General features: G+C 37.5%; 1 protein-coding gene across 3 annotated transcripts; it reads left to right on the top strand.

Moving 5' to 3' along the window:
* The first annotated feature begins 838 nt into the window (after positions 1 to 838).
* Positions 839 to 11,028, top strand: slc26a2 (solute carrier family 26 member 2). Of its 3 annotated transcripts, none has more exons than XM_053631342.1 (4): positions 839 to 1,003; positions 5,651 to 6,251; positions 7,868 to 8,607; positions 9,151 to 11,028. In XM_053631342.1, exons 2-4 carry the CDS (start codon positions 5,667 to 5,669, stop codon positions 9,890 to 9,892), a joined length of 2,067 nt encoding a protein of 688 aa, XP_053487317.1. In that variant the 5' UTR covers positions 839 to 1,003; positions 5,651 to 5,666; the 3' UTR covers positions 9,893 to 11,028. The 3 variants fall into 3 exon arrangements, with proteins under 3 accessions (XP_053487317.1, XP_053487315.1, XP_053487316.1); XM_053631340.1 differs by having other exon boundaries at positions 5,647 to 6,251; XM_053631341.1 differs by lacking the exon at positions 839 to 1,003 and adding an exon at positions 3,251 to 3,556 and having other exon boundaries at positions 5,647 to 6,251.
* Positions 11,029 to 12,017: the final 989 nt, after the last annotated feature.

Genomic DNA, 12,017 nt, shown 5'->3' with positions numbered 1-12,017 from the left:
TTATTGTTGTTGTTATTGTTATCACTACTACTACTACTAATAATAATAATAACAATAATAATAAAACTACTACTACTATTACTATTATTATTAATTAGTAATAGTATTAACAACAACTACAATAATAATAATAATAATAATAATAATAATAATAATAATAAAACTACTACTATTTATTTATTTTATTTATTTATTTATTTTATTTGTATAGCGCTTTTTACAATAGACATTGTCTCAAAGCAGCTTTACAGAAATATCAACATGGTATACAGATATTAAAGGTGCAAATTTATCCCAACTGAGCAAGCCACTGAGTGGCGACGGTGGCAAGGAAAAACTCCCTAAGATGTTTTAAGAGGAAGAAACCTTGAGAGGAACCCGACTCAGAAGGAAACGTGATCACTTGCAGAGATGATGATGATGATGGTTGTTGTTTTGTTTTTGCTGTCACTACTACTACTACTACTACTACTACTACTATTATTATTAGTAGTAGTAACATTATTATTGTGGTTATTGTTATTACTACTACTAATAATAATAACAATAGTAGTAGTAGTAGTAGTAGTAGTGACAGCAAAAACAAAACAACAACCATCATCATCATCATCTCTGCAAGTGATCACGTTTCCTGAGTAAAACGCTTTTTAATGGAAGTAGTATTTGTAAACCCCATACTACTGTACTAAATAGCATGACTAAAAGTTTGGCTTGTTCGCTATACGGGTGTGTAGCGCACTCTTTCCATTCACACTAGGCAGAAAAATACTAGTTAGAAAGATAGTATGCTATTTCAGAGTTTACTACTCAACATCCGGGTTATATATCTATTCACGTGACATTTAGCCACGTGACAGCGGTGTTCCGCGATGGCTTCACATCTCGTCGGTGAACTCTGTCGTTATTACACCGTTTAGAAGTGTCACTGGGTTGTAGTCGTGAAAGATGAAGTACGTTATCCGCTGGGCATGATAAGATATGAGTAGTATGTAAATTTTACGCGGTAAGTAACAGATTAAACTTTATGCTTGTGCTTTGTTTGAAGTATTGTGAGTCCGGTAAGGTACACGTAACCTGCAGTTACACGTTGCAAACTTCTGATCAATGGCCCATTTATATACACTGCTGTCGTGGCACTTCTTAAAAGACAAGTAGTTAAAAAAAGTTCTTAAAGTTATTATATTGAAGAAAAATAAGTAGAGTGTTGATGTTATATCCACATTTGAAACTTAGATTAAATGAATATTACTGTTTATTAGTTACTTGGAGAAGTTTATACTTTAAAAGTGATATATAGAGTTAAAGAAAGAGCTTACATAATGCATCTTTAAGAGTAAATTAAAACTTGTGACATACTGCAATTTCTATCTATTGGACATATTGTGCATTACTTAGAATGAGCCATAATACACTACATACTGCCACTTGGGAGTTTTCTTATGTAAGAATTTGGGTAGCTACTGCTGCTGAGTTGAAAGTGTTTTCTTTTTAATTCATTAATTCTTTGCTTGTATCATTCACTCAAACCAATAAATGGTTTCAGACTAAATTGATTCCATAACTAAATAATTTTCAGATTTAGTTATATTCATGGACTGACTTATACTTGAGTGCAAATCCCTAACTGTGAACTAATTCCTTGGCCGGATTGTCCAATGGATATTTTGGGCACGGGCCCAGGGGCCCATGTGCACTTTCGGGTATAAGCGAGGGTAAGAAGAAATTTTATGTCTTTTCTTTTCTTTTCTTTTTTTTTACATTGCCAAAAACAGAGGGTAATGTCAGGTTGGACCACACACGATTAAAAAAGACGTGCACTATTTAGCATCTACAGTGGTGTAGGCTGTAAGGACTGTGGCACCTGAATGAAGCTTTTGACCCGTTCGACCCGAGTTGAAATCCGCCTTTTGCCAAACTCACTCTTCTCCCTTTTCCATCACATATCAGATCAGAAAGGCATTTATTTTTAATAAAAATGAAGAAAACATTTGACAAGGGGAAATAAAGTGCCTAACGACTGTTTAATAATAAAGTGTTTATCGGTTAGAGGTGTAGGGAGGGCTTTATTGTCCCAATAAGGTGGCATCCATTTAATAATTTTCATAAATATAGTCATTTACACTCTATTACTGCATCATGTTGATGTACAACAATACTGAGGTGCAAATAGTATCTGCCACTATTTATATGTATCAATAGTATCTAACAACTATTTGCACGTATTGCAAATAACTGCTATTTTTATATAGTGTAAATAGAATATATCACTATTTTCACTTAGTGTAAATAGCCGCTGCCTTCAAATAATGACACCATGTATAACCAATAAAAAGCATGCTGATATTGTTTTAATCTAAACAGAATGATATAATTGGTCAAGCGCAAGTGTGGAAAGCCCACGCTGTTTTTTTATAACCCAGCGCTGAATGGAGCAGAGTGCGGGAGACGTTGTGCCCAGGGGCCTCTGAATTCTTAATCCAGGCCTGACTATATCCTACACTTAGCCTACAAAAGACACATGACTTTCAGTTTAGTAGCAAGCAAAACTGGATAAATATTACAGTTAATGGAATACTGTAGCACGCCTATAGAAAGTATGCTGTAACAGATATATACAGGTATACAGGATTAAAATTCTCCCTCCAATGTTATCTGATTGACTTAGAAAAAGACACTAGTCCCTAAAAGGAAAGATCCCTAAAACAGTCGATGTCCTCATTTCACACATTCAAAAACTAAGCATCAACTCCAGAGCTTTAGATCCGATTTCATATAGCAAAATGACACGGCAAGCAAAATGAATTTAGCATCCTAGAATTTCAATGAGATAGCCAGTGGATATTGTCCTTTATTTTGTATTTGATTGATCATAATTGAACAAATCAGTGTCTGACAACTGTCGGGAATATTGTATCGCAGTTAGGGAACTGTTTTTGATTAATTTAATTAATTCTTCATAGTTATGACTCCTGTACTTGTTAGTTGTCTGAAATAGAAGGCTTATATAGGCCTATGCATTAACTTATGCCTATTCAGCACAGACCTCTGATATGGACACCCTCATAAATACTATCCATTTGTGATGATGTAGTGAAAGTTTAGATCAGGGTCTAGGGCAGAATCTTGTGATCTATGGAATATATATATATATATATATATATATATATATATATATATATATATATATATATATATATATAAAAAATATGCAGGGGGAAGTCCTCCATGAATCTGTATGCCATATCATTTACACAGAGGGTGGTTTGTTGGGTAAGGGAGTGGAGCTGTCGGAATCTGGAAGAACTTTGTGTGAGCTTACTCGCATAATTAATTTGTGATTAGTGATGATTAGATCATGGTAACTCTCATTATGCTCTTGACTGCTTGGTAATTCCTGCATGCAGTGTTAGTGCTTGCTTTAGTCTTTTGCGGTCCTGCCCGATCCATCCTGATGCCCTACGTCTGGTTGGAGTTCTCATCAATTGGAAATCACTCTCTGCTGCTGAGGATGGCCCTACATGGTGCAGCCTGAAGATCATTGAGAGTACTGAGGATGGTACTGTACCACTTAAAAAACCATAAAGATGGCTTTGGACCTCAATTCATATGAACAGTTTTGCAGTTATGATGGCTTAGGACTACAATTGCTATGATAGCTTTAGGACTGCAATTGCCACGGTCAGTTTTGCACTCAAGTCTCCATTAGTGAACAGTCGATAAGTTCAACAAAATAGTCCTGGTTAGGGCAGTGCTAGAAAATAATGGTGGCCACACAAAATATTGACACTTTGGGCCCAATATGGACATTTTCACCAGCGGTTTAGACATTAAAGGCTGTGTGTTGAGTTATTTTGAGGGGACAGCAAATTTACAGTAATACAAGCTGAACACTCACTACTTTACATTGTAGCAAAGTGTCATTTCTTCAGTGTTGTCACATGAAAAGATATAATCAAATATTTACAGTAATGTGAGGGGTGTACTCACTTTTGTGAGATATTGTGTATATGTGTGTGTGTGTGTGTGTATATATATATATATATATATATATATATATATATATATATATATATATATATATATACACACACACAATATATACAATATATACACACAATTTATTTATGCATAATTTTTTTTATGGATGCACAAAAATCACCGAATTATACTACAGTCCTAAATTAATAATAAAAACTCACTTTCACTGCACCGCTAGGTTTCTGTTACTCGCTGCCTTTAGACATATTATTGTACTTGTGTACTATTGTACTTTTGATCATAATTTTTTAATTAGACATTACAGATCTTACTCGCGCTCCCACTCTCTACACTGCGTGTGATCAGCAACGTGGCCTCGTTACTAACACATCACTTCCGTTATAATAAACGACAGAATTTACACTGCAAGCGCGCAAATACAGCATATAATCACAATAAACTTAAATTAAACTAAACCTTTTAAGCAGCTTGCATCAGTTTCCCCTGCCCCTTACACACAGTGGAGCATTTTGGATATAAACATGTTTGTTCTCATGCAGCACTGTTTAATCTCTGCAGTGTTTAATATAAAATGCTCCCTTGCTTTAGAGGACTTTCTTCCTCAGTCACGTGATGATTTCGCCTCCGTCTGATGGAGACTGAGGTCATGTTGGAAATAAAAGGTAACGCTGACAGAAAGTAAACTGAAGAAAGCCATTGTCTGTGACTGGGGTGTCTGCTAATGCTAGCGTGCGTATGACGTCATGCGCCGTCAACTATACAGTGGCTTATACTTCCGGTTAGTAAAAAAAACACTAGTGATGTAATTTGAGATGATATTACCTTTCTAAAATCCACACACTAGACACTAGTGCATAGTGTAAGTGTAGAGTACTTCATTTGGGAAACAACTTTAGTATCTACTCTCCGAAGCGTGTTTTCGGAATAGAAGTAATGTAATGAGTAAATCTCCCCCGGGCCGTGCGCAGACCAACTAATCTATAATGAGATTCGTTGACACCGATTTTCATAATCAATTATTATCGATTTTATCAATTAGTTGTTGCAGCTCTAATCTACATGATTGTATGCATTGTGCTGCTGCCACATGATTGCCTCATTGCATGAGAAAATTGCATGAAGGGGCAGTGTGTTCCTATTAATGTGGTCAGTGAGTGTATATTCTCTGACTGTGATGCATATTTTTAATCTGTTAAATTGCTGTGGGGTTTTATTTGTACTTGTACCTAACGCCTTTCAAGTATCTGAAATACTTTAGAAGCTGGATTTTTTTTTGAAGGGGCTATTTTACATGTTACATTGTTTTAATTATGTGCAAGTCAGAATGAGTCACAGAAACAAAAATCTCCAAAGGAAAGAAAATCGACTGTTCCAGGCTTTGCAAAATCATTGTACGTCATTTTTTGAGATAAAGCTTGATTGATAAATTTGGTGCCATGTAGCAAATATTGACTGTCCCTGCCTGCCATGTTGAAACCCTGGATCTTGATAAAATTCTTTGCTCAACATCGAAAAGGCCGTATCACATATCCCACAGTTTCTGACGCACAGCAACATGATTTGTCATTCTGATATTTAATATTCACATGTCACACAACACTGTTTGTGATAGCACTATTAAAACTCATCTGTGTGTTTTCCTCTAAGGAAGAGCTCTGGGTCATTACATGATGTCAGGTGTTGAGGCAGACCAGGTTGCAGCAGAAGGTGAATCTAAGAATGAACTTCAGACTCCATTCATCCTAGAGGAATGTGAGAGGAAGGACCAGTCTTTGAGGGTGTTGCTGAGTCAAAAACTGAAAAAGCAATGTGTCTGCAGCCCAGCTCGAGCAAAAGCCCTGCTCCTAGATTCTGTACCCATCTTAAAATGGCTGCCAAAATATCAGGTCAAAGACTGGCTCCTGGGTGACATGATGTCAGGCCTTATTGTGGGCATCTTGCTGGTTCCCCAGTCCATCGCCTACTCACTGCTGGCAGGCCAGGATCCCATCTATGGGCTCTACACGTCGTTCTTCTCCAGCATTATCTACACTCTTCTTGGCACATCCAGGCATATTTCGGTGGGTATCTTCGGGGTGCTGTGCTTGTTGGTGGGCCAGGTGGTGGACAGGGAGCTCACATTGGCTGGATATCCCACCGATCAGTCAGGAAACATCACCAGCCTGGAAAACAACACAATTCCACAATGTGACCGTAGCTGCTACGCCATCATCATAGGGGCCACTGTGACCTTCACAGCAGGAGTGTACCAGGTAGGTGTCTGCTTAGATCAGGTCCCCCAATAAATGCCAAACATGGGGAGTGAGGGTGGTGGTGATGTATGTCAGATATACTATGGATTAATTTGGTTCTTCCAACAGAAAGACTTGATTAGTATAACAAGATTGAGATGTCAAAATATGTTGACTGGAACGACCAGATATATCAGACAGACTTAAAACCATTATAAGACAACAATTGGCTGATGAAAATGGTGCAAAATGAGAGGCCACCTTATGGTTTTCATTATTTAATTCTCACAATGTAGTAATATGTGTGCCCATTATAGTTTAATGTGGAAATAAATTAAAAGACACATAATAAATTAAGCCATTTGCTATTTCTCTCAGAGTCATCTAATTAATAGAACTGTGCTATAATAAAAATTTTGTTCTCTCCTCTAATGCCATTGTGATGGTAATGTATCTCATTATGGCTCTGTAAGAAATGGAAAAAAAACTATGCAAAGAAGAGACTAATAAACTCTGTGTATTAACACCGAGCTCTAACATGTTTGTTCAGTTTATCCATTAAACAAGAACACAAATTTACCACATGGCAAGCACAATTACATTAATCTAAATACTTTCAGTAGTAGAAACAAGAGAATAACAAAGCTATTCCTGTCCATCTACTGCAAATGATCATGATTTTATATGTCATGGCCACATTCTACGTCATGATGACCATGATTACGTGTCTAGATGAGTCAGCTAATCTTATTTACACTGAGTAAGCCTGCTCCTGAACAGGTTGGAGATTACAGGCCTGTTGGAACAGGTCCAACAACATCCTTTGTAAACTAAAAAATCCGGAATCTTGTCAAATTGGCAACAATTCAGTCCCATTAACAAGGTAATCCACAGCTAAAGAATGTGCTACTGAAGCTAATATTCAATATACAGTAACATGAAACTAAATAACTTAAAGTAACAACTCAACTATAAAGATACAATGTACAGTAAACAATAAATACAGATAATAGTTTACAATAGATAGTACAGAATAAACTCTATAATATACAGTAAACTATGTAATATACAGTATACACTAAATACTAAACTGTACATATCAAATAGCTACAATACACGGTAGTATTCTTGTTGATGTAAGCTGTTTGAATGTTCCTGAGTAGCATTAATATGTAAAGTGACTTGTGCATGTGGAATACATTATGTCCTTTGCACCTTTGAGAAATCTATGAACCAATTGATGCATGTTAAGTTTTAAACAAATATATAATTTTTGTAGTTTTTCTTTCTCTGGATGTTGGACGAGTGAAGTAAAAAAACAAAAATCAACAGCCTACTGAACCTGTTGTCCTCCAGGCAAATGTGAATGATATCCCAGATATGTAATGTATTTGTCCTGTTCGATTTGTTCACCCCATGTGATAATGATTAAGAAATCATGTATTGTGTAACCCTTTTAAGTCAAAGAACACATTTTAATTCTAATCTGCTTCATTGAAGGAACAAGTTATTATTCTCTTATAAAATTATAACTCCAAATTGCTGTAAAAACCAGCAATCTCGTAATTGACCCAAAACTCCATCTATATTTGATCTCAAAAAGCATTCCAAATTCTGAGCGTTTAATTCTCTTCCAGGTATTAATGGGTCTCCTCCAGGTTGGCTTTGTCTCCGTCTTCCTTTCTGACTCTCTCCTAAGTGGCTTTGCCACTGGTGCCTCTCTTACCATTCTCACCTCACAGCTGAAGTACCTGCTGGGCCTGAAACTACCTCGTGCCCAAGGTTGGGGCTCATTAATCAAAACCTGGATCAGGCTCTTCGAGAACCTGGGCCAAACCAACATGTGTGATCTCATCACCAGCATCCTCTGCCTGCTCGTTCTGGTCCCTGCCAAGGAGCTGAACGACTTCTTTAAATCCAGACTCAAGGCACCAATTCCCTTTGAGCTGTTTGTGGTTATCATTGCCACACTGGCTTCCCATTTTGGTAATTTCCAGGAGAAGTATGGATCCGAGGTGTCTGGGGCCATTCCCACAGGCTTCATGCCTCCACAGCTCCCAGCCTGGGATCTCATACCCAACATAGCGCTTGATGCCTTCTCAATAGCCATTGTGGGCTTCGCCATCACTGTGTCTCTGTCTGAAATGTTTGCTCAGAAACATGGCTACATGGTGGATCCCAATCAGGAGATGTACGCCATCGGATTCTGCAATATCTTTCCATCATTTTTTCGCTGCTTCACCACTAGTGCCGCCCTGACCAAGACCCTGGTGAAGGAGTCCACTGGCTGCCAGACTCAGCTCTCAAGCTTGGTAACTGCTCTCGTGCTACTGCTGGTGCTACTTGTCATCGCGCCTCTCTTCTACTCACTACAGAAGTAAGTGTATAGTGTAATGCAATGTAATCTCAGTCCTAGAGAGAAGAAAAGTTGTTCATTCAAGTGACAGAGTTTGAAACTGAAGGAAGTGTGATAAGTGACCTCCAAAATGCCGGGTGTCCTTCATCTACGAACACACCAACACCAAAACAAATAGATATAACTTGTATAACTGCAGAACATGTACATACAGAGGAGATATGAAACATAAAACACAAAACAGATACAGAATTAAGTTATACATACTATAAATGTCTCTAAGTATGAATTGCACAGATAAGTGTTAGGGGTGTAACGGTACACAAAATTCCAATTCAGTATGATACAGTGTCTCAATACAGTGCAATTTTTATATTGCAAAAATAAACATGTGACTTAGGTTGGTTTAAATTCAACTAATTAAAACATCAACATTATAAAAACACAATAATTGAAACTTAATGATGCATTGTTTGCATAGTGTTTGTGTGATCCATTCAGACTCTTTAAATAAGAGTTTCAGTATCCTTAAATGTCATTTACCATCTCCTTCCTTGTTTTCAGATGTGTGCTAGCCGTTATCATTGTGGTGAACCTGCGTGGTGCTTTGCGGAAGTTCCGAGATGTTCCACAAATGTGGCGTGTGAACCACATAGACGCTGCCATCTGGCTGGTGACCATGGCCACATCAGCACTGGTAAACACTGAGCTGGGCCTGCTGGTAGGCGTGCTGGTGTCTGCATTCTGCGTGCTAGGCCGCACCCAGTGTGCCCAGGCAATTGAGCTGGGCCAGGCAGGGCATCGTGACCTCTTCAAGGACATGGAATCGTATAAAAACCTCCACAAGCATCCCGGGGTGGCTGTGTTTCGCTATGAAGCTCCCATCTACTACGCCAACCAGGCTCTGTTTAAGAAGTTTCTGTATCGCAGCGTAGGTCTAGACCCGCAGAAAGAGAAAGCCAGGCTCAAGAAGCTGGAAAAGCAGCAGAAGAAGATGAAGGAAGATGCTGAAGTGCCCACCTGCGGTTTTCTCCCTTCTTTTCACACACTGATCCTCGACTGCAGCGCTGTGTTATTTGTGGATACTGCCGGAGTTAGCGCTCTGAAGGAGATGTATAAGGATTACAAGGAGTTTGCCGTGCACTTGTTATTAGCCCAGTGCAGCCCGTCAGTGATCGAATCGCTGCGCAGAGGTGGCTATTATGACCCTGAGAGTACTGAGATCATTTTTCACTCTCTCGGTGATGCTGTCCGTTATGCCCAAAGCTGTCAGTCACAGAATGGTGAATGTGAGACTCCTTGCTGATGAAATGCTACACGTTTACTACACTGTGCAGGTAACCCGATGTGCCTTACTGGAATATTCTAAACAGATTATTTTTGTATTGCCTAAATTAATTTTAAATAATGGAAAGAATTTTTCTGGATGCCTGTTTGTATTCAGCACTTATTTGTTATATGTAAAAACTGGAAAAAAAATTAAGAAGTAGTATGGCCATTACAAAGATGAAGTGTCATTGCTGTTACAAACTTCATTACAGATTGTTATGGCACTTGTATTGTCTGGGTTTTTACGAGTACAAAAACAATTGTATGGTTCATCCAATGTGATGTCATAGAGGTTTGGTCTTCATTCTGCTGGTCAAAGAAAATGAAGAAAAAAAAATGTTACTGGTCTCAAAAATATAACTTTTTCTATACATGTATGCAAAGCTATTGATTATATTTTCTCAGCTCAGTCTTACCAAATAGTATAAACATTTAAAGACAATTCATTGTATTTAGACATTTATGATGATTTCCTGTCATTTTTAATGAGATTCTGACAAGTTGGGGGTTTTTTTGAGCAGGCTATTCTTATATTTCTGATAGTGACACTGTATATTTTATTTGACTGTATTTATGACACTGATCAAGTACCAGCCTATTATGTGTAAGTCTGAAGCATATTGTGTGCATACACAGTAATGAGTTACCAACCCAAACGGGCTGTAGTTTAGTGTGATTTAGCTCTTTTTTTTTTGCCAAAGCAGACAAAAAGGTTTACTGAGCTTCTCCCTGTGAGGGAGATTATTCCTTGTTAATCAGATTATGTTACATTGAGAGTAACTACTGCATAACTGCAATGCACAATCAGGATTTTCAGAAAGTCAGTAGTTGTAGCTTTGTGTTCTATATATTTGTTCTATAGAAATATATAAATATTTATCAATGAACACCAAGATGCTGTTTGATTAATTATGCTTTTTTTCTTTATATTTATAGAGGGATTTTTATTCATTCATTCTTTATTTAATTCTAATGTTTAACACTAGAAAATATTGTTAAATGTTTTGGCTAACATGAGTGTTCTCACGGTATAATGTAGTCTTTTAACATACTTTCGTTTGTTACATTTATTTTACACAAAATAAACTGTTTTAAAATAAAATGTTTACAGGATATTTGTCTCCTCAATTTCTTGCCTTTAAATAGTTCTGTGTTAAGAAAGGATAGCATAATATGGTAAGATTTGAAAATTCCTCACTGTGTATTCACCGATCAGCAATAACATTAAAAGCACTGACAGGTGAAGTGAATAAAATTGATTATCTTGTTACAATGGCACCTGTGAAGCGGTGGGATATATTAGGCTGCAAGTTCTCAAAGCTGATGTGTTGAAACCAGGAAAAATGGGCAAGCGTAATGATCTGAGCAGAGATGGAAACTCAAGTCTGCGACTTGGATTCGAGTCACACTTAAGTCGCAAAAAATGACTTGTGACTTGACATGGAGTCATGAACAACTCACTCGAGACTTGACTTGGACTTGAAGACAGAGACTCATGAAAAAACACGAGTCATTTTGGTTTGGCTTTCCCAATTAGGTTCTCTCTTTACTACCCCACATGACAGTATCAAATACCACATTTTTCTATTCATTCCTCATTCATTCCCTATAAATATGTGCTGCAGCAGCAAATATCACAACAATTCATCTCTAAACACACCAAGCCAGCATTATATACACGCGTGATGCATTTGAAGGAGCGTGTTTATCACCCACTGGAAAAGTGCTGCTATATAAATGAACAACAAACAATAACAATATAGCAAAGTCTTACCTTGTGATAATCTTCGTGTCATTTAATTTGAAAAGCAATCAATTAATCCAAAGGGAAGCTGCGGTGTTACACAGCTGTCAGGGGCTTACTTGCTGTCCAGTTTCAAGAAGTACAAATGTTTCCATATCCTTTTCATGCCCCCCCCCTCCCCCCCCCCAAGTATTAGCTACCATACGCATATAATATCCAAGTTTACCAAGTTAAATTGCATCTATACACATTACTGCTGGTGCTCACTGGAAGACTACCTTATCCATCATTGCTTGAGAACTACAGCAAACTATCGCAACTCGAATAGCTCCAAATATACAGAATGTTAGCATTTTGC

The sequence above is a fragment of the Ictalurus furcatus genome, chromosome 8 (genome assembly GCF_023375685.1).
Source record: "Ictalurus furcatus strain D&B chromosome 8, Billie_1.0, whole genome shotgun sequence".
Lineage (NCBI taxonomy): Eukaryota > Metazoa > Chordata > Actinopteri > Siluriformes > Ictaluridae > Ictalurus > Ictalurus furcatus.
This window is presented reverse-complemented; position numbering and strand designations above follow the sequence as displayed.

Bases quoted from the DNA above. Each gene is read 5' to 3' on its own strand.
- slc26a2 (XM_053631342.1), top strand. From the start codon at position 5,667: ATGATGTCAGGTGTTGAGGCAGACCAGGTTGCAGCAGAAGGTGAATCT. The intron at 6,252-7,867 runs GTAGGTGTCTGC...ATTCTCTTCCAG, and splicing joins TCACAGCAGGAGTGTACCAG to GTATTAATGGGTCTCCTCCA. The intron at 8,608-9,150 runs GTAAGTGTATAG...CCTTGTTTTCAG, and splicing joins CTCTTCTACTCACTACAGAA to ATGTGTGCTAGCCGTTATCA.